Genomic DNA, 23,554 nt, shown 5'->3' on the forward strand with positions numbered 1-23,554 from the left:
TCCTCAGCTTAAAAATACAACGTATGGTGACTGCAGGTGTCCTGGAGAGCAGACAGTGCCCTCTGCCTGTTGCGGTGGCATCGGGATGAGTCTATGGGACAGAAAGGAGGAGGCTGACGCTGCAGCAGTACTGGGCAGCACATGTGCACATGCTGTAGGTGGGTATGTGTGCGCAGCACGTAGAGCACCCTGGGGGCAGCACTGCTTTGGTGGCTCCCAAGGGGACACCTGCCAGGGGATTGGGACACGGCAGCAAGGGTGCTCCCAGGCTCCCAGGTGACACGGTGACAAGGAACAAAGGCACGTGCAGCCCTGAGAGACACCGGGTGCAGCAACACGTTGGTGACAGTGTGCTGTGGTCTCACGCTGCTTGTGGTGGTTGCCGTTTTTCATCATTCCTATCGGTTCTTCTTCAAGCAACTGCTGGAAGGCACCACACAAGTGGTTGAAGTAAATCGAGTATTTTTGGCAATAAAAACATTTGTTTTGCTGAAGTTTTAATGAAAGAAGTTCTTATTTCTTTTGGCCATATGTCTCTTCGGTCTGTAAGACTAAGCAATGCTTGTCGTGTTTGTGTTGTGTTGCTGCTTCGCAAATAACAGAGGGAAATGCCCATTACACAAAGCAAAACACGTGTAAAATGCAGAGAGCTATTTTGTTTACTACAGAGATTGCCTTTGTTTTAACAAATCTTCCTTTCCATATTGCTTGGGAAACTGCCAGGTAGCCCAGTGACACACAGGTCTTCTTCAGCCTCTGAAGAAGGAGCAGGAGCACAGCAGCAGGGGCTGCTAGAGGAGGGGGCAAAAATTGTTCTGCCCAGTAAGTGAGCAAAGGAGATATTTTCCCAGCTTCTTCAAAAGCAGAATTAATTTGACATTAAGCAATTCAAATCTTATTTAGGAATAAGGCCTGAGGAGAAGGACACCTCCCTGGAGGTGTTGAAGACCAGGTTGGACAAGGGCAACCTGGTCTAGTGGGTGGCAGCCCTGCCCATGGCAGGGGGGTTGGAACTAGGTGGTCTTTTAGGTCCCTTCCAACCCGAGCCATTCTGTGATTGTATGACTCTCTGAATTGGAGACTGAAGCCCAGCCTCCCACTTGAAGCAGAGCAAGATGGGAGTAACCAAGCTGGGAGGTACCAGCCATACTCCCCACACAGAAGCAGGAGGAGTTCAAAGTCCTGCACATCTCCTGGGGTGTTCAGATGTTCAGCCAAGCCTCAGTGCCTCTGGGAGCTTCGCTAGTGAAGCCCTGCAGGAACCTGCACTGTATAACATATTCACAAGTGATCTGGACTGGCAAAGAAACAATGTTTATTGATGTTAATAAATCAGGATAGTAAAAATAAGGCCTGGCTGTATGAATTGCAGGAAGATTTCACAGGACTCAGTGACTATGTGTTAAAATGGCAGATGGAAGTCGATTTTGATAAACGGAAAATGAGGCACACAGGGAAAAAAACACCCCTAACTTCACACACAAAATCGTGGTTTGTTTTACCATTTACCACTTGGGGAAGAGATCTGAGAGTTGTAATAAATGGTTTTGTGCAAAATTCAGCTCTATTCTCAGAGTGGTCAGAAAGGCAAATTAGATTTTATGTATTATAAAGCAGGAGATAATGAAGAGTCAGAAAATATCATTATGCTATTATGCAAATCCCAGTGTGCCGTCAGACTGCATTGGCACCTCCGGTAATCTCATCTGAAAACTTACGTAGCAGAATGGGAAAAGATTCATGGAGAGGCAACAAAATGTGATCAAAGATTCCCAAATGGCTTACTCTACTACAAGCAAGGTAGCTTGCAGAGTAACCTAGAACTTTTGTTTAATTTTTAATTCTTACCATTTTTCTAACACCAGAAGAGTGATAACTCAAGGAAAATTTGGTTCTACATCAAAAGCCCTAGATAAAAGATAAAGTCTCATGAATGGCACAGGAAGGTATAGAGGGAATGATTGTTCAATGTCTGCTCCAGTAGGACAACCAGAGGGCACCAAATTAATTAATTATTTAAAAAAAAAAAAAAAAAAAAAAGTAAGTTCAAGCTTTTTACACTTAATGAGCAATTCCCTTCTGTTCTGAACATACTGTGAAACTCTGCTGCAGGACAGGTGGATGCTGAAAAGAACTGGCTTCAAAAAAACTCTAGAAAAATTAACGAAAGAGAAATTCATCAAGGGCTCCCAAATATAGTGACACCAATTTTTGGTTCAAGAAGCTTCTGAGGAATCTCCAAGTTGCTGGAAGCTGGAAGAGAGCTATGGGGGGACCTCAGTGCAATGCTTGCCCCATCGTTTGCTCTTCAGAGGTGGATTACAGGGCTCCCCAGCCCTCTGGTTGCACCCTGTGGCTCCCTCTTTCTCTCTTTATGTTCTGTTCTCTTGAAACCAACGGAAGACCTATCACTGGATGTTTTTATGGCCAGGCAGCATGCTATTTCCTAGAATTATATCCATAGCAGTTGTTGATTCAATAATGTCTCTGTGTTACAGAAAATGTGCAGACATAGTTCTTTGTCTTAGTTATTGCCCATTGGCTTCACGCAGTCTATCAGTTTGCTTAGCTTCTGTGCTCTAATCCCTGGCAGTTACTGCTTTGGCAATAAGCATTTTTGTGCTATTTGTCAGCTAGATTGTTGCATTATGCAGCATTTAAAATGTAGGCTTCTTATCTGGCCTATTCATCTAGGTTCCCTTTGTAGTGAATAAAGAAAAATAGTCATTTCCCATAAACGGCTTTATTCTGAGGTGGGGGAGATGTAATAAACCAATTTATTTTCTTCAGTGACAAGTTGGGAATAATACATTCTTACAAAGGAAAGATGAAACCGTGGTGCTTCCTATGGGGAAGGCGAAAATTTTTATGCTGCTTCAATGGACCTAGCAGAAACCTGCAAAGCTGAGGTGGGAATAAAGCCTGGCATTACAGAGGGGAGAGGGGTGAAAGAGGATGATTAGAAAATTCTTCTAGTGTCTTCACTGAAAAAAAAAGAAAAGTATTATATTGCATCAGTAACCTTTACACAGATGAGATGAATCACCCTTTGGAGATAATTGTCTCTCCATTAACTGCAGAGGTTTACACTTGGATTAGACCAGAAACCTCAATTTCAGACAGCTAATGTTAGCTGTGATGAATATCACCTTCACTGACACTGGCCTCTGAAAACAAAAAGTCAGGTGCTCTGACCGACTTCTGAGTCACTTCAGCCACTTTGATAGTTACTGTTACAGTCAGAGAAATCTGTCAAATCTTCATCTAGCTTCACATTTGGAAGTGTTCTTTTTTCCTCGTTTCTCCAGCTTTGAGGATTGTCATCTTTGACTCCTCGCTTGCAGAGCAAGTTTGTGTTGATTGCAAGACAGATCAGTATTACTCTTGAGTAGCTGAATAATAAGCTGAGTGAGCTACATAATTTACTAACAGCAAGATGAGTGCTTCAAAACCATGCCTCTGAGGTGTACTCATTGTTATGCAGATAGCTGCTAAAGGTTCCTTAATTCAGCAAAGAATCTGGTTGGAAACTCTTCAGCATCTCATGAAAGTCACTTGGCCTTGCATTAGAGCCAATGACATTTCTCATCTCCTTGCTCTATTCAGATGTAAGCTAAACATCCTAGGCTTTGACGGGGCACATGGAGAAGAAACTGTACCAGCCTCAAGGAAGACCTGTTTATAGATGTCAGGAGATTATTATTTGAAGCTTGCAAGCAAACAAATTGTGTTTTGTCAGAATTTGGGTTTGGCCTTACTTAGACTTAGTCTTGGGCTTTAAATTTGTCCAACTGTTACGTAGTCACATTGGTTCAGTTCCAGGATAAGCATAGCTCTCATTTTACCCCTCTTTGTCCAGGACTGTAGCCCTTATCAGAGTGTTTTTTCTAACAGAAGATTTGATCCTTGCCTCCTGTGTGCTGCCTTTGCACCTTTTATATCATGGAGCAAATGTGAAGGTTGTTGGTGCTTGGACTTTACCACTGGAGCTTGCAGAAGGTAAGAATGAGTTATCATCCTGGGGGATGTCTTTTTTTTTTTTTTTTAATACTGCTTCCAATTATCTAAGGCTTCCTCTATTTGTCAAGCTGGTATTTCCTGAATATTGTCTTCTCCCAGGTATTCCAGAGAGGCAGCTGCCTGAGAAGGCAAACCATCGTGTGAGGAACCATATTCTAGCTCCTAGCTTGTCATTCCTACTTAAGGAAAAAAAAAATTAGCTGAACACAACAAGCTGAATATCAAAACCTTTGTAAGAGTTTGGGGCAGGGGAAAAAAAATATATATACATATATATATATAGACTCTCCAGAAATGGAGAAATAAAATGTCTCTACAGCTAGTAGATACAGCAGCTAGATCTAATGATCTGTGACTGTCTGGGTGTCACTCTGAGTAAGGCAGTGCCAGGCAGTGGTAGAGACCGCGAGCATCATTGAGAAAATCACAGCTACAGGGAAACCCACTTTGATGCCTGTTTTTGGCAACTTTCCCCCTGAAAGCAGAGCAGCTGCTGCAGTGTGAAAGTCCTTACTTGCATCAAACTGCAACCACACCTGGTCACGTGGCTCCCTTCAGCAAGGCACAAAGACTCGTGCTTAATGTTTCATTTACTTCTAGTAGGGCAAGCACTTGCCTAGCAGTCCTTTGCGGTATTGCTCATCAGCACAAGCATGAATTGAGGAGCAGCTGATGAGGTATGATCAGACCTTGACTGTGCGCAGCCCACTGATCATACTGAGCAATTTTTATATTACCAGAGAATTCTTTCCCAGGTAAGAATATTGCTGCTATCCTACCGCTATTCACCATTTGGAGGGCACAGAGGGTTTGCTCATTGGTATAATGGTAAATGGAGCCTTTTGAACTGTCCATTCACTGTGAAATGTGTGGAAGTGTTCTGAATAAGCATCACATACGTCCGTGCACATCTGAATTTTTAACGCTAGCAGAAAGCCAACTCTAGCACTGGTAGGGATAGCCAAAGATGCTATGCACATCGTTAAACACTAGGCGTCTCCCTTGGTGTATTTATTCATCTCAGAGCTGTAGGGTGCCACTGTCCAAGGGAAATGGAGTAGTTGTGATAGCCAATTCACAATTCTACGCATAGTCAAATATGTGTAATGATAGCTAGATTTGTCCATACAACAGACTTCCGAGTTTGCTGTGCATACAGAGGAATCCAATATAACATGTCTGGGATCGAATTAATTATACTGCAGTATTTGGTGCAAAACAAAACAGTAGAGATAAATAATGCTACATAGGAAGTTACCAGCACCCACCTGTTAGTCTGAGTTAATTGATGGTCAGATCCCCTTCCTGTAAAAGAGTGCTCCAAGAGGTGGACCTGGCTAAGTCTGAATGCTGCAGCCGGCTGAGGAGATTGTACATGCAGGAGATGGTATGCGGACAAGTGTCAGTGCTCAGCTGAAAGAAAACTCACGTGAAGGAAGAAGAGGGGATTTCTGCAGTGGTAGAGTTGTAATAGCATGGTGATAGTGAGGGGCTAGTCAGAGGAAATTTAGGTGACAAAACTGGGGGAACTGGGAGTAGATTTGGGATATGAGAAAGAAAAATAGTGGGAGAAGTTTTTCTAAGAGATACTCTGATTTGAGGTGCACTCACCCTTAGCACTAAATTGTCCACAGCTACCTTACCATACAGTGTGGGGCTCTTCCCACACTGTTCCTTTTTTTTTTTTGGCTAGGCCTCTTGCCTTATTCCTACCAAAACCTGCTACTAGACAATTGGATTGTCCTCCCAACATTGAAAGGTAATTTACTTATATAGAGAAAAAAAAGTATTACTGAAGAAGATTTAATGAATGTGAGAAAAGTCATAAATATGACCCCCTTTCTGTGGCATTGCACTGGCTGCTCTCAGTAATTCGAAAGTTACACTTTGTGTTTGTCTTTTTCATTTCTTTCATCATGACAGAAATATTTGAGAAGTGACTCCTGGGATAAAGTTTTTACTTGGATCAGTTTAAAAACAAATCCTAGTCTCCCAGCTGGATTATTACAAGTGCAATAGTTGGTCTGCCAAAACGAAAAGGCTGGGAAAGACCTATATCTTCAAGCTTAACACAGAGTTTCCTTGAAATAATCAGGAGCCTGCAAATCTATAAAACACATCTGCTTTGTTGAAACTTATTGAGAAATGCAGGTGTGGAGGAGCTGCTAACAGTGGCTACAGTAGACAAAGTATCAGCAGCAGGTCAGGAAAGGTGATCCTTCTCCTCTGCTCAGCACTGGTGAGGCCACACCTGGAGTGCTGTGCCCAGTTTTGGGTCCCCCAGCACAAGAGAGACTTGGACATACTGGAGAGAGTCCAGCAGAGGGCCACTAAGGTAACAAAGGGACTGGAGCATTTCTCCTATGAGGAGAGGATGAGAGCTGGGACTCTTCAGCCTGGAGGAGTCTCACAGGGGATCCTGTCAATGTGTATAAATACCTGAGGGGAGGGTGCAAAAAGGATTGAGCCAGGCTCTTATCAGTGGTGCCCAGTGCCAGACCAAGAGGCAATGGGCACAAACTGGAACACAGGAGGTTCCCTTTTCCTCAACACCAGGCAGCACGTCTTTTCTGTGCGGGTGACGGAGCAGTGGCACAGGCTGCCCAGAGAGGCTGTGGGGTCTCCTCCTTGGAGACCTTCAAAAGCCTCCAGGACATGGCTCTGGGTGGCCTGCTCTGGGTGGCCCTGCTTGGGCAGGGCTTGGTCCTGGTGGACCCCAGAGGCCCTGCCAGCCTCAGCCACTTGGGGGAACTGTAATTTGACTAATGAAGAAACTTTCTGTAGGACTGGGATGTGTTCGGGTGTTACTTTCTTGCAGACAGAACCTAGCCTTATGCAAGTCTCAGAGAAAGAAAGGAGGAAGGAAGGGAAGAGGTATTCATCTACTCTTCATCTACTATTCATCTACTATTCATCTACTCAGCTCTTTATAGTTTAGACAAAAGTAAGTGCAATTGCTGAACCATACGCTTCCCTTTTAGTCAGATGAGTTAATAATGAAACTAACTGTAAGAAAATAAATTAAAGCAGATGGGAGATTAAATTCCTATAGTTTTGTGTTTTTTTTTATTATGATGATTTTGGCTGCTCCTTATAGACATCTTTCTTTTTGTCACCTTTTTAATTTACCCTGAATTGCTGCAGGTTTCTAAATTTCAAAAATGGTTATGCTTTGCTATGAATTTTGGTATCACAAATTCCTACGATTGATGGATTTGATTTTTGTGCATCTCTGTCTGTAACCAAAAATCAAAAGCAATTGTTCATATTCTGGACTGGAGCTATTATAAAATACTAGCCCAGTGCTACTGGTGGCAGTATAGACTTCCGTTATTAACACTCAAAGACTGGATTTTGGTGTAGTCTGCTGCTGGATATAACACAGACCAAAACAATTGCTAAGGATAGCCCTGAGCTCTCAAATTTCTCTTAGAATTATTGCATATTGTTATGTTGGGAATTACATGAAACATTTCTGAACGTTTCAGAACAGACAACTGCATCAACACGAATCTGCTTGCAAATCAGATCACACGTAAGGCGTATTAGTCATCTCAGCTACATGGGTAGAAATTTTAGACTAGGGAATTCAACACAGGCAGCTTGCTTGCTTATTTATTTATTTATTACATGAAGCTGTGCATGAGCAGAGCAGCAAAGAAAACAAAAGACACTGCTTACTCCAAACTAGTTAGTCATTTAGGCTCTCTGTTCAGTCAGGGGATCTGCTTGTAAGCCCTTTCGCAGGGCACATTATCCTGTTTTAAGATAGATGTCAGAGACAGGTGGAATGAATCACATTCTAGGGATGCCTCTAACTCTCCACTGACCATAGAAACAGTCAGCTTAAGCTCCACAGCTTGCTTTTAGACAGCTGAAGGTAGAGGCAATTAATCCATCAAGCATATATCTAAATCTTTTTGCTGGTTCAGAGCACAAGATTACATTTCCTTCGTGGAGAAGCAGGGTGAGCTTGGGCCTGCTGGCAAGACTGTCTGAACGTGTCCCTAATTCGTCTCGACCTTCTCCTGGTTAAGCGTAATGGGTTGCATTTCTCACAAGACATGTATTGTAGCATGCAGCACATTCTTGCAAACCATTCCAGAATGCTCTCTGCTTTTGAAACCTGTAGTTTTGTTTTCTTTAACGCTAGACACAGAAATGGTTTTACTAATGCTTATGCAGGGACAGTACTACTTCTAGCTGATAATCCTCTGCTTATATATGCACAGATTCCCTTAGCTCTTCTAGACACAATTCTGCATTAGAAGATTGCTTGGTCCTTTTTTTTTTTTTCTTTTTAAATCTCATACTTTTTAACATAGTTGCTACTTTCTGAAACAGTCTCTCATCTTGTAATGAAATACGTCTTGTATGCACACAATAACTATTTTTACTACTGTAATTATGCTTAAAATCCTGCATTATTTCAAGCACAGGCAAAAATAACCTTCTTCTTATATGGCATTTTTTATTCTAGAAACCTTGTTTGCTCATAAGATCTTAGATTTCATATACAACTCTAAAATCTCTAAAATCAGTAGCTGAATAAACAGGTTCTTATCCAGCAAATGTGGCATATATTTTTGTGCCTGCTGCAAGAGTTCCCAAAGGTCAGATTTGTCACATTGGCTGTGACAAATACGTACAAAAGGTACAACACATAGGACTAAGAGGTCTGCAGTATTATTCACCAAGGAACTGCAGACAGATTTTTATGTCATTGCTTCCACTCATGGGCGTTCATTGACCTTTCATCTATGATTTGTCACTGTAGAAGGAGAAGAGGCAAATGCAACCTGGTGAGCTTTTCACTTTGTCAAGGGATATAAAATCATTAAATCTCCTATAAACTGCCAGTCAGATCAAATGGCACAAATAGAAAAACTATGGCTAGAACAGCAGATCCATCAACTTCCGTAAGTAAATGACGCCAACCCTGAATGTCTATTATTATCAGTTTTTACATCTGAATCTTTGGCATAGGTGAACATAATGCAGCAGCTCGTAAAAATCGCAACACCCTTTTGGTTACTGTAGTAATGAGACAGAAAAGACTTCTTGGATCTCCTAGTTCGATTTGCTGCCAGTGCAGGGAAGCACATGAGGGAGCCCCAAGGGTAAATGTGAGCAATAAAAGTCACTCAGTTGCCCGAAGGAATGTCAGTCTGTGTAGTGAAACAGTAAACTCTGTGTAGTGAAACAGCAAATGTCAGGAGACCAGTCAGTTAAAATGTGATGCACAAGTACCTGCAGACCTGCATGTGGTAAATGTTGTCCTTCCTGCACTACTTTTAGGGCCTTTGAAGTACCTGTGTGTAAATGCCTTACTGCATCAGTACCAAAGGCACTGAAATCACAAACAGAAAGACTGTTTATAACAAAATGCAATGATAGTTTTAAGAGACACAGATTACTCTGTGATGAAGTGGCTATATGTTTTATTGATCAGTAGGGGGCATGAAAAGTAACCCTTAAGGAGTTTTTTCTCCCTGCTTCTACTTCACATTTGTTAATGGTTATATTTTACTTGCATTTGTCTTTCATCTTATTTTTAAATGCTGGCAAAGACTGGAGTGTTAATATTAGTGTGCATAAATAATTTATTGAATAATAATATATGAAAATGAATTTGATATGCTTCTCTATATGAATGACATTCTATTATTGAAATTTATTAATCAGCACATTCCACTCCATCAAACCTAAATTTTTTGAGGAAGAGGAGGGGAGGAGGTGGAGAGGCAGTCTGGAAAAATGCAGTACAGTGGGCTGACTAAATCTGAATAATATTTGGTCTCTGAAAATGCACAAATATCAGTGTAACTCAAATCATACTGATGAGATACAGAACAGTTTTATGAAGTCATAATAACAAGTTATATACTGTCAGTATTAACAGCAGTGTCTGTTTGAGAAAACAGCTTTAAAATAGGTACATACAATTTTATTAAGTATAAAAAGACACTGGGCAGAGCACAATACAATATAATTCTGGTAGTGCTCAAGCTCCACTGTCTTAATTGATATTGTCACCAACAGCCACTGGATAGAATTACTTTTCTGTATAAAATGAGCTTTTTCTGCATGTATTCATGATGTCTGGCTTTAAAAATACAGTAATTTCTTTTCAATTGCTACTTATACTAATAAAACACTGTCAAGACCAGTGGCCAGCCTCCATCTGTTTTTTAACATACATATGATACTGCCCATTACCCCTGCTTTGCTTTGCCTCCCTCTGAGAGTAGATCCTTCAAAATAATATCTGTTGCTGACTTTTTTCCAAGTTCAGAACCAGAACACTGGTTCAGACTATTTCTACTTTCCTTGCATTGCTAAACGTTCACTAACATCAGCTAGAGTTTTCAATATGCAAGGGCTGTAGGGCTCTGCCCTAAGCTCTTTTCTCCCCCAAGTGTTTCCTAATGTAGCACAGAAGGCATGCTTTAAATGATCATTTATTAGAATATGGGGATTCCACTTTCTTAATTTCTTGAAAGTAGATGACATTTAAAGCCTTCCAGCTTTGACTATTTTCTTTGGAAAAGCAGACATGTAAACTTAAGAACTTAATTATGTGTTTTGTTTGTGCATTCCAATTTGGTTTGTTTAAAAAAAAAAAAAGTCAGAACTATTAACTTCAAATTGATTTAAACAGTAACGTGAGGGTTTTAAAAGAAACAAGTTACACTTCCTCCTCTCTAAAATATATTAACATTAGACTGGAAAATAAATTAAATAATACAAAAAAAAAGCTTAGATTATGCTATCACAAGAATATCTGCCAAACAAAGCTTGGTCTTTTGCTAACATTAGCTTACTACATTTGCAATACATGCTAAGCAAAGACCCTACTTCTCTAACAGGTACATTCAGACAATATATATTTTATGGAATAAATATATAATATATCCAGTTATAGATTTCTGAATAGTAGCTATAATAGATACAAGCAATGCCTACATTTAAAAATACAGTTCTAGGATTCCCTAACTTTACTACTAATAAAATTAAAATTGACCTAAAACTTTCTCACTCTGTTGATGCATAATAAAATATATGGAAACACCAAGAGTAAAAAGCTAATTGCTTCTACAAATGGAATACTTTATAAATATAGTAAATTGCTATTTTCAGAGGGAAAATTGAAAATTATAAACAGGAAGTTAGGTTAAAACAGCTCTACAATATAAATTACAAAGTGGCTATGAAGCGCAACGTGTGAGTTTGATGTCTGTGGCAAAATTCTGAAATGATGTAGTTTATTTCTGGAGATAACTGTAGAGAAAGATTTTGTCCCCCAGAGCAGCCAATCTTGATCTCCTTAAACCAAAACTTTCACTGACTAGAGAAAGCCAACTGGCCAATTTGTAGGAGTAAGGAGTGCAAGATTAGAACAAACAAAATTATTTGGAAGCCCTGGACTTCTCTGTCTCATAGTGTTTACTTACCATGCTGTTCTCATTAGGCATAGAGTCACAGAAGTAGTATGTACCTGTGACTGCCATGTTCTGAAAAGCCTTATAATGAAAGTACCCTCTGTATGGCTGTCTTAACTACATTATTCTTGAACTGTACGTTCTCCAGATGAATTCTGTTTTGTGTTCCTGTAGTTGTTCCCTTTTGCTGGAATACTGAAGTACAGCTCTGGTTGCTTGATTACTGCATTCTTGATCGAGGCTTTTTTTTTCTTGAGAATAACCTAGAATTAAAGAAACGCATTTCTCAGAGCAAGCACAAGGAACTGAGGAATTAAATTGCTGGCTGTTTCTGCCTGCCTTCCTTCCCTTTCAGTTAAAAAAAAAAAAAAAAGTAAAATCAGGAAAAATACCTTACTTGCTAAAAAAAGATCTAAGTAATTGGAAAAACTTTATGCGAGACTGCTGTTTTGGCTCCTGCAATGGGCCTATTTTATACAGAAACCCAAAACTTACATCACAAAACACTACTCCTTCCTGAGTTAAGGCCCTGAAGTAGTATTGAGATCCCACTTAGAATCTTCATAAGCACTTCAGTGTCTGTTTGCATCAACAAAACTGGAATTCTAATAGTCACAACAGGCTGTCTACATGGTTGTTTTTTTTTCCCCCCTAAATATCAGCAGAGGTCAGTGTCACCATGAGTAACAACACCACCATCACTTGGAGCTTCAGTTTCTCATCATTTAATCACAGAATGGTTTGGATTGGAAGGTACCTTAAATATCATTCAGTTCTAACCCCCTTGCCATGGACACCTTCCACTAGACCATGTTGCTCAAACCTGTATCCAATGTGGCCTTGAACACTTCTCAGGATGGGGCACCCACAACTTCTCTGGGCAACCTGCTCCAGTGCCTTACCACCCTCAGAGTAAAGAATTTCTTCCTAATACCTAATTTAAATCTACCCCTTCTTTGGTTTAAAGCCATTACCCCTTATCCTATCACTACACTACCTGACAGTCCCTCCCCAGCTTTCCTGCAGGCCCCCTTTAGGTACTAGAAGGCCACTATAAGGTCCCTCTGGAGCCTTCTCTTCTTCAGACCAAACAACCCCAGCTCCCTCAGCCTGTCTTCACAGGAGAGGTGCTCCAGCCCTTTGATCATCCTTGTGGCCCTCCTCTGGACTTGTTCTAATACGTCAATGTCCTTGTGCTGGGAGCCCCAGAGCTGAATGCAGTACTCCAGGTGATGTCTCACAAGAGCAGAGCAGAGGGGGAGAATCACTTCCCACCATCTGCTGGGCACAATTCTTTTGATGCAGCCCAGGATACGACTGGCTTTCTGGGCTGCAAGCATACATGTTGAGCTTTTCATTAACCAGCAATTCAGGGACTTTATGAGTTACCTGTAGACTACTACTGATACAACTGATACAAATGTCCTGCTTTGGGAACAGCTGGTATGAGATGTGGAAGATTAGGATTTAAGTCCTTGCTTTACCACATGCTTCCTATCTGATTTCATTTGGGAAAACTGAGCAGATCTGTAAATGTATTCATGTCACAAGCTCTCACTGATTTCAGAAACCATGCATCTATGGAGAATCTGGGTCTGAACCTCACAAGCTACCTGTTTTGACTACACTGGAAAACGTGCAAGCCTTTTGGAAGCTACTGTAATACTGAATGTCAGTCATGAATAAATACTTCCCATCAAACTGTAGAGGAGAAGTAAGCACTTGTAGGGTCCCTGCAGAGGAACCATGGGCTGAAGTTTGGGGTTCCTGCAGCAGGATAAGGATTAGAAAGACTTTTCTTCACATACCAGCAGAAAATATTGATGCTCTGTTGCCCAGTAGTAAAGGAACAATTGAAAATTTGTTAAACTATGTCTAAATCTGGTAGCATTTTCTTACTTGTCACAAATGTACCCAGGAAACACAGATTTTGTATGCAGTCTTGCTTGCACATAAGCCCATGCTGCATAGTGGGTATTGATCTACGGGTTATTAATGGGAAATTGGCTCCAGAATTTGTTATTTTCAAAATACATTTCTAATGGGACAGACCACATGGAAATGTACCAAAGAATGACCTCTCCTCATCCTCACTGTGCTAAGTGCTTGCGGGACCCCAAAGGCACACCCAGCCCTGTCACTGCCCACCTCCATGGCTCCCCCACCCGCCCCATGCCCAGGACTCCTCGTCACCCCCAGGGCTGCCAGCTCCTGCCCTGTCTGGCCACGGGCTCTGCTCAGCTGGGCCCACCCATGGGCCATGGCCTTGCCTGGCCGTGGCCTGTTCCTGTCCCCAGGAAGGTGCCCGGTGCCCGGGCTGGGGCTGCCCCGGTGCCCCTGGCTGGTGGTGGGACAGGCCCTGGTGTGCGGCCCTGCCCTGCCAGAGGGCCTTAAGGAAGACAATGAATACTCTCACCTACGACATGTGATTTTGCTGTGTAGTTTGCTGCTGTTGCTGCTGCTGAATGAGCAATTGCTGCTGTTGCCGGCGCCGTGCTGTTCTCAGTTTTTCGAAACGAGCCTCCATCTCCTCCAGCACCTTGGGAGTGTAACGCACCACCAGCTTGACGCTGTCCTTAGCCGCCTTCAGCAGCTCCACTGCCTTCTCGTGGTGCTCCCCTTCCACACTCTGGAGGCAAGGAGCACAGATTTAACAGCGAAAATGCTGCTTTGTTCTAGAACTCTGCCCTTTATTTTATACGTGGTGCCATGGAAAGACTGTCAGTGTTTCAGGAAATTTACAGACCGTACAGTTTTCAAGGAGCCATTAAGGCAAAGTGTGGAATTAAATAAGATTTCTGCGCTATTGTGAAGTGTATTCGTTTTCATATTTTAAATAACTCAGATCTGTTTTAGGTTGCTTTACAAACCTAACCTATGATCTATGTGAAAAGGAGGGTAAATACTCTGCATGCTTTATGCAAACAATGTCAAAAAACAAACCAAACCAAAACAACAACCTCTGCAGTAAAAACCCAACCAATCTATTTGCAAGGTAGAAAAATAAAGTGTAATAGAGCGAACATAGAATCTTATTTGCATGTTGGTAAGAAATGAAGAAATTGCAAGTCTGAAATTAGGATGTCTTTCTTACGCCCTGGCCCTGCCTGGATCCTGCTGTGAATTGCACTTGGTGATTCAGCAGTCACATAGCTGCAGGAAAAGGAGCGTGGCCACTGCTCCCAGGGACATCCCGTGTGCTAGGAAGTTAATGGGACTGCTCACACATTCAACATAGATACAACACTGGTTCTGTTGGAAATAAACCAGTCTTTATCTGGTTAGTTGTATGCAATCAAACGCTAACAACTGAAACATTTCAAGTCCTTGCCTAAGGAACGTATTTTCCCTCCCTTGCTGGAACATGTTTCGTAGTAACGTGGTATCTGCTGTGAAGTCAAGCGTATACCCAAAGGGGCACAAGCTTCGATTTCTATGCCAGCGTTGTTTGAAACAGTAAATTTCCAAAAGGGGGAGGTGATTTGGCTGTGAAAAGAATATTTAATTTCTATCATTAAATGGATTGACTGGAGTGCTTTTCAGGCATGCTGATTGTTCCACACCTTAGGAGCAAGGGTGACATTTTCTAGTGGTCTGCGATTGCCCACGTGTCGTAGGATGTATTCCAACAAACAAAAGTATCTCTGCACAGAAAAAAGCCTGCACAACAGAGATCTTCAAATGGATTTTAGACCATTTAAAAAATAAGCCAATTTCCTCCCACATAAAATAAGAAATCAAAGTTTTACTGCATGCTGTTTTAAAACTTCTGTGTATACCATGCTATTTATAATGAAACTATACCCATAAGCCTCCAAAGAGAAGCAGCAGTGTTCAAAATATTTGATGCTCAATTCATGCTAAAAGAATAACTTAGCATTGTTATAGCAACTGTCAGATGTTAGAAAAAAAATCTATTTTCATCTCACCTATTTGACTGAGTAACATTGTGCAAGAACAGAATGAATAAAAATTACTTCTGCTGTGGCACATTACGAGCTAGCAATAATGATTTAAAAGTTTCAAAGAACAGACACAATGTACTTCTACATAAATAATATAAACAACACCATTCAAGCTTATCACCTTGCTGTTTATCTTCCTGCCTCTTGTTAAATGTCCTTCAACATACTCATCCAAATAATTATTTCATATGTCGGTCAAGTCACTGGAACCATGTTTCTACAGAAACATAAGATGCTTTAAAAACAATGCAACTTAGAGAAATAGTCCTAGGCAATGTGCTCCAGGGGACCCTTCTTGAAAAGGGAGGTTGTACTAGATGATCTCCAAACGTCCCTTTGAATTTCAGACAATCTGTGATTCTGTGATAATGGATGTTATTTCAAGTGCTGAAACGACTACCAGAAACAGAGGAAACCCTGAAATAAATATCCATTGATCGCTGAGAAAAATAAATGGCATCATGTTTTTCAACTGTATACTCATGAAATTCCTCCAGTAGGTCTATTAAAAGACCTTCAAGAGAATTCATTATTTGTGATAACCAGATGTGTTAGAAAACGTGACTGGGATAAATCTGCTCAACAAACACTGCCACCCATAAGTAATTTGGTGAAAAAAGAATTTTGTCAAAAATATTTGAAGAAGAAGAAATTGTTGCTGCATAAGAAACAGTGAGTGTATCTGATGCTCCAAAAAGAGCTGAAATAGGAAGTTATAGATGCACAGAGTGTTTTGTGAAATTGCTTTCATGAAAAAGTCACAGACACAAATTAAAGTCTTTTCCCCACGTCCCCTAACCCATAAATGCTCAATATTGGAAGAGGAGATCATAACCAGCACTTACTGTGATTAGCTATTTTTGTAACTCATTGCTTTGTGACATGGTAATAGTGGCTTTTGTAAACCCACTTCTCGTCATTAAAGGAACTGTATAAAACTTTGCATTATTCTGCATTTCATTTTCTCTTGTGAATCACAGCCAGTACGATGTGGCATGGACATTCAAAGGAAATGACACTTTATTCCATGTTGCTGTGATCAATTTCGTTGTGGAACAGTAGGGACTTAGGCTATGAAAAACAAAGTAAGCTCCCCAAGCTAGGCAGAGAAGCTAAAATATTCCTTTGCTTCAAAGATTTGGATGGTTTTAACTGACATCAATAAGCACTGTGATTGTGTCTGTTCTTTAAAGGAATTACAAGATGGTGTACTTTAACACTTCATCCAAATTAGTAATCTGTATTAATTTAATTCCTGATTGCCTGTTTTATTTCCCATTCGCCTCCGGCCTTGTTCTTCCAGTTTACAGGCAGTACTTTTTAATTAGAAATGAAGGATTTGATTTTGTTGCTATTCAGGTCAATGGAAAACTCCCATTGACTTGAACAGTAATGATAAGAATTAAGCCTAAAGCTCTGAACCATAATGAAAATGGGGAAACTAACAAAGCCAAAGTAAAGATCATGTTGCTAATATGAATCCTACTTACCAAACTTACCCAGCTCAGATCTTAACAGCCATTTTTCAGCTGCTTTTAAATATCGTTGCTATACTTGCTATTAGCATCTTCACCATTGCTTCTACTCATATTTTCAAGGCCTCTGAAATGCTTTACCTGCATAGCTGTAGCTGCACAACTGAAATAGAAGAGCGCCTTGGAGTAGGGAAAAGAGGTTATACCAGCAAAGAAAGTTGTTTTGCTGCTTGACTTTCCCACCTCTGCAAACCACTGAGGCTGTGCTGACAAAGGACTCCTGCTGGTTTCAAGTCACAGCTGCACAAGGGATTTTGCTGGCCTGGATTACACTGGCTGGGGACATGGCAAGGATCTGACTCTCACGTTACTCTAGACCCGCCCATCAACATGGGATTTAATAAATTTGTTCTAGAATATATTTTGATTTTAATACGTAATTTTTGGTTATATATATTTATTTATATTCATGTTATTCACATATTTCTTTTCCCTTATTGCATTGGCAGATTGCATCAAAAGGAATGACAAAAGACTTCAGAGACAGGGAATAGCTAAAAGAACTGCAGATATGGTGCAGGAAAACAACAATCTTTAAAGTAGCCAGGCACGCATATCTGTCATACATATAAACAAAACAAAAACCCATTCCTTTGCAGACAAAAAAGAGAATCTGGTGTCATCCAAAAGCTGAGAAACAGAGAAGAATTTTCTATTAGGTAACTGCAAGAAAATGTTTGTGGTGGAGAAATTTGCCATACAAATCTATTTTGCATCCCTGTCCGTATCTGACTCACACCAGGTATTTGATAAACACAGAATCTTTGCCAGGTAGTGCACAGTCACCAGCAAGAGCCTTTGCTGAGCCATCTGCAGGGCCTACTGCTTTCAATTTCCTTTACTTTTAGGGGGTGTGGGACAAAAGTATGTAACAAAATCCCCAGTGTAATGAGAAATCAAATTTTTTAATATCCTGTGAAACAGCTCAAGGAATAGTCGTCCCAGTCATGCTGGGATATCGAATCTGGATTCTGAACACACAGCTCTAATTTTATGTTGATAACTATAAAGTTGGATAACCACCAACTTCTGAGTGTAAACAAGTTACAGATATTTCATTTTCATTCCATGTTCCACTGCTGAGCCTTCTGTTGTATTGTACATACTGTATATTATTTGCTTTTCCTCCAGTTAAATTTGAGAGAAGCACAGAGTGAACTAGTCCCACTGAACAATGTTAAATTTAGACCTTTTTCCTCCTGTCTCAAGCTGTCTGCAAACAATTGCTACTTCTATAATTTTTCTCTTTTATATTGTATGGGCTTAATAAGCCCAAGATTGGTTTATGAACAGTTGCTCACAGGCATTATTTCAAGTATGCAATTGTAATTCAAACTTCAAATTCTGTTGTTTAGACTCCAAACACAAAAATAGCCCTGCTGTATCTCAGAACTCAACTTTCTTGCGTGCCTACATGCAACAGGAAATTTTATATGGTGTTTCTGCTATATTAGCTTAATCCACACTGTAGAGCACATTTGTGAATTTTTTTGAAGCGTATCATGAAATAGAGGTGACAATAGAGTCAAAGTCAATGTATCTAGATGTTTGAAGGTTCACCACTTTCCTGCCCAGTATCTGCCTACATGTGGTTGAAAGTAAAAGGACTTTTTGAGAATCATACATCAGTTAGAGTATATAAACTCTTTTCACCTGCATCTTTAGTCACCTACTGAAAGCTGAACAATCACGAAATTATTTGATCTACTTCCAGGCAGTGAAGTTCAGGCAATTTACTTATTAAACATTCATTTGATTTCTTTTTCCCTGAGACTAAATAATCTTTGTAGTGACTTGTCTTTGTTTGTTTGTTGTCTATCTTCTCCTCTTCATTGTGTACTGGGGCTACCAAGCTTGCAGAATTATTGTTTCTTTTTTGAGAACAAGATTGTTGATAGTGAAATGGCAAAAAGTCTGTCTGAAGTGTTGCACTGATACTGTTTCAAGATAAGGGGAATACCTATTGTTTGAAAGAAATAGATGACAACATAAAGCTTATAAAATACAGCATTTTCTTCATTCTTTACAAGTTTGCAACAAGCAGAAAATTTAAGTTGGAAAGTCTTATAGTTATGACTGGATTTGGAAATTGCTCATAACTCCCCTTGGTGTATTTAAATATAAGGTTTAGATGTAGGTTTTGCATGAAAAACTATTAGTTTTCATTAAGAGAAGTGTGGGGTTATATGAATGAGTATGCTTACATTTTTAGTAGTTTACATTCCCTTGTAAAAGGGAATAAAGGCAAAATGAAAGGTAGAATTTGACCCACATTATAGGTGGAACCTGCTTTTCCTCTGTTACAGCAGCCTTTTATTTTTACCTCCATATTGACATTCACTTCACTGTAGTAAAACTACAGCAAAACACTCATATGGCAGTACTGACTTAAATGCAGAATGACTATGTAAAAATTTACCTTTTTACTGACCATACAGGCTCCCTGTATGTGTTCATCTGTACAGCTGATTCTCTGATAAGGTTTCATAGATGGATATATGTCATTGAAAGAAATCCGGAATGTACTTTCCACAGGAAATCAGCAGCAAATGTGCATATCAATTTCTTTTATTTTATGTTTTCAAATTCTCTGAAGGTCACAAGACTACTGCCACTGAGGTCATCATTGTACTTAGAAAGATCTGTGTGCCTCAGAGGATATGGAGTGCAAAATGACAAAGCCCGTTTTAAATGCTCTTACCACAGAAGAAATTTGCAGAATTAACAATTAGAAAGACATAGCTTCCCTGTAAATTCAGCATGTGGTGGTGAATTAAACTAAAGTTCTTCAGCAACCTCCACTCCAACAGAAAGTTCTGTGGCACAAAGTTGTCCATGTGGCTTTGCCTCACTGCACTGCAAATGCACACTGAAGGTCTCTCGCAGAGCTATTTCTTTTATTTCATGTATTGCATTTTATATCATGGTATCAGAACAATTGTGAAAAATGAAAATCCAGATGACAATGAAATGTCATCAATTTCAACATACCACCTCCATTAACGGAAAGCAGCCTGGTCCCCTCGTTTGAGCCCTCCATGCCTTTCTGCACTCCTCCAGGAATGATGCGAGAAATATAAATAGGTGAATTTTGTTCCTTTCCTCTCCTATCACATTAAAGCCCAGAGCCTTCATCAGTCTTTGGCAGCTCACCACTCGCGGTGTGAATGCCTTCACTAGCAAGAAAGAGCAGCAACTGTTGCCTGGAGAGAAAAAAAGAGCCATTGCTATGCAGAGAGAACATTGATACACTCTGTTGATCATTTTGCAGGAAGAATTAAGTCCCGTGAAAACATTCAAGTATCTTATTCTGCCTTTTTTCTGATTGTCTGAAAGCACTTTGCAAAAATTAAGTTCCATGCCAATGCTTTTGAAATAAAGGAAAAAGCAGAGGAACAGAGAATTTAAGTGACTTATCAAAGATAACGCAGAAAGTTAGCAGCAGAGCCAGAAGGAGACACCTGGAAGCCTGACTGCGCGGTGGTGAACATTTATGATCACTAGTGAGCTGCTTCTTTGCCCTTTCACAGGGAAAAAGTGTTACTGTTGGATAAGATGATGTGATCTGTACTGCGTTCCTAGCTGAAATATAAAGTGGATGAACTAAATTGTTTACTCTCTGCTCTGCTTTTGGATGTGTAATTGGTTATTTTATTCTTTGAGCACAGAAAAATTCCTTAAAGAGTATTATTTTTAAAAAGTTTAATTTTAATCTTCATGAAATCTCACTAACTAAATAACTCCTGGAACAGGATATGATTTTTATAATATATCAGATCAAAACTTTATTGAAAAATTAGATCTGAAGACAATAGATTTATAAATCAATTTAAAAACAGATTGTTATTATAGAAAAAAAACATACAACTGTAAAGCTTGCACTCGAAAATTATGACACATTGTATTCATTTTCACTGTGTTTTCCTACTATAATTATAGTAAATCATTAAATAACATTAGGAAATCTCTTATCCTTTTCAACATATGTTTGTAGCCCAACCTGCTAGTACACTTTCTGCATTACGCTAATACTTTCTGAGCATCCTATAATGCTTATGCTTACATAGAAGCTAGTGGATGATGTGACATAAGGTCATGCTCAGTTACATGTTTTTGCACATGCAGACCTTGTCATCATGCACACTTTATGTCAGACATGAACGCACTAGGAGAATGCAATGCAGACAGCCCAGAAATAACCAGGAAATTGCGATATTGAAACATTGCTCTGTAACCCTGCTGTTCTATATGAATAAGAAATGAGAATGGCAAACACTAATTTGGATATTTCCCCCATTACTATAGAACATAGTAATAATTTCTATGTTTACCTGCAGTGTAGACAAATCAGGACTCCTATACACAATTTCTCTGTACAGTAGCATAGACCTAAAAATTTACATTGTCCATAAAGTTTTCTCTCAGAACAAGGTTAAAATCAGAACAGCCTTCAGAAAGGAATGTTCTACTTAGTAAGGAAACATCTGCAATTTTGTGTGTATATGGTATTTTGCTGGCTCCTATTGGGCTTGCTTCTATAAAATCCTGTAGCAAATCTTTTTATAACATCCTCCCGATCTTCATCTTCCGATACAGCTTTAAATGAAAATCCTAATGCAAATACATAATGGTAAGATCTTAGTTCCATTAAGATTTCTGGAAGTTTTGTCACTAAATTCACAGGATTGGGACCCACATGAAATATTTCTAACATGGATTATGCTTTACAGGTTTACCTGTTTTGCATAGTACCTGCTTTACCATCCAGAAGATAGTCTTGAGCACAAAATGATAATGGGAAAAAGAAAGCCATGGTGGGTGGACGTCCCTGTTTGGAAGCATCTATTTTTGTTCATGTTATGAAAATACAGAGCACACTACATGCCAGCACATAGAATGTATTCCTCCGTAGTTGTGTGGATTTCCTTAGAAGATTATCATTTTAATAGTAGCAGTAAGGTAGCTGTCATGGTCTAAGGATATGAGAAAGGCAGGCTCATATGGATAGAGAGACAAAATAATTTATTAAAACAGGCAATGCATTAGAAGAAGTGGGCTTGCTTTTGGCTGTGGAGTCTCTTGATCTGGCCATTTCTGTCAATATTCATCCTCACTACTTGCTCAGCACCTATAGTTCCCATTAGTTTAAGTGGAATTTTGACTATATACTGCTACCTCCTAAATCATTGTGTCCTCACTGGATGAGCTGTATGGGAAAATAGTCCATTAAAATATAGGTTGTTGCAGGCAGACTTCTATAGAACGAACCAGTAGATTTGCTTTTGCAAAGCGGCTTTTCAAAAAACATCAAATTCCCTAAAATCATTCTCTTTTCTTAAGCTACAGAAGCAGCATAAAGGTTTAAATTTGTCCATTATGATTGTTACCTGGGAAAGTAGCACGGTTCTAGACTTGGGCTGCCACTGATGTCTAAATTTTCTTACAGTGTACACACGATACCTGAAACACACACGCGCCACAGTCTCAATTACTAGGTCACTTTGGTACCACGTACTTCAACAGTGCACGTACTCCTACCTTGCAGTGGCCCTGGCTCGGAACTCGGGGCAGCCATTACAGTTATGGTTTCATTCCTGTAGTATGACTACACCTAAAATGTTCATGAAAACAAATGATTATTATAGAAAACAAAACAAGGACTTTATAGTTAATGAGACAGGACAGTCCCTTTCCTCATAAGACAATGTGAATGCCTCATTCATGCAATCACATAGTGGAATGTTCTGCTAAACATGTTCATGCTTAAGTTTACAGAAAACAATCAATCTATATTTCTCACGACACTTTTCAGTCTTAACTATACATCTTCCAATGCTTTTCCTTCACTTCTCTAGCACACCATTTCACAAAACGAGACATTGTAGTTCTGTGTTATCCAAAACCAGGGTGTCCCTGCAACTGATCCAATTCAAATGATCTTAACTGATCGGAGTGGTATCTTAGTAGCCTCCACCCCTGCTTCTTTGTTCCTCACCTTTCCGGTGAAATAAAGATTTAGGAGGCTATGCTTAAAAAAAAAAAATTGAAAAAAAAAAAATAGTAATTTGCTCAGCATCCAGATTCTGAAGGAATGGAACTGAAAATTACATTTGGAGAAAGGTCATAGTACTAGTTTTCATCAACCACAGCTAGGAATAGGCAAAAAAGGCTGCAGTCTGGTAGGTCAGACATGGAAAAGGTGGTAACATAATCCTTGACAACAGAATTGTACTTCATATAAAGGGCATAAAATCAACACTGCCACATAGACAGCTTTCCCTGTGTTGTCTTTTCTGGTATATACTTTTGGCTCCTGTCTCTGGTCCTTAACCTTCCTTTTTAAACATTTTCAGTAGGAAAAACAAAAAGACTCTGCAGGCAGGAAACTGGTAGTGTACTCTAGATTTGTCTCACTCTTAGATGAAAAATATAAAAAAGTGCCTTGATACTAGCCAGTAGTTTTGAAATCAGCCTTAAAAATAATAATAGTTATATAAGACATATGGACAATTTTTTTGAAAGACAATGGTGAATGCATACAAACAAAATCTCTATTTAATCTTCCCATAAACCAGCAAAACTGTATGTCATG

The 23,554-nt window shown here is 39.7% G+C and overlaps 1 protein-coding gene across 1 annotated transcript in view; it reads right to left on the bottom strand.

The window, feature by feature from the left end:
• Nucleotides 1-2,727: 2,727 nt before the first annotated feature.
• Nucleotides 2,728-23,554, bottom strand: part of LIN7A (lin-7 homolog A, crumbs cell polarity complex component) — a 56,289-nt gene continuing 35,462 nt past the window's right edge. Inside the window, 6 exon segments of the mRNA XM_040554116.1 lie at nt 2,728-11,725; nt 13,883-14,091; nt 15,528-15,548; nt 19,977-20,014; nt 20,017-20,149; nt 20,151-20,165. Of these exon segments, the coding sequence (XP_040410050.1) occupies nt 11,683-11,725; nt 13,883-14,091; nt 15,528-15,548; nt 19,977-20,014; nt 20,017-20,149; nt 20,151-20,165 (459 nt within the window). The 3' untranslated portion in view covers nt 2,728-11,682.

This window comes from Cygnus olor, chromosome 1 (genome assembly GCF_009769625.2).
Source record: "Cygnus olor isolate bCygOlo1 chromosome 1, bCygOlo1.pri.v2, whole genome shotgun sequence".
NCBI classification, from domain to species: Eukaryota; Metazoa; Chordata; class Aves; order Anseriformes; family Anatidae; genus Cygnus; species Cygnus olor.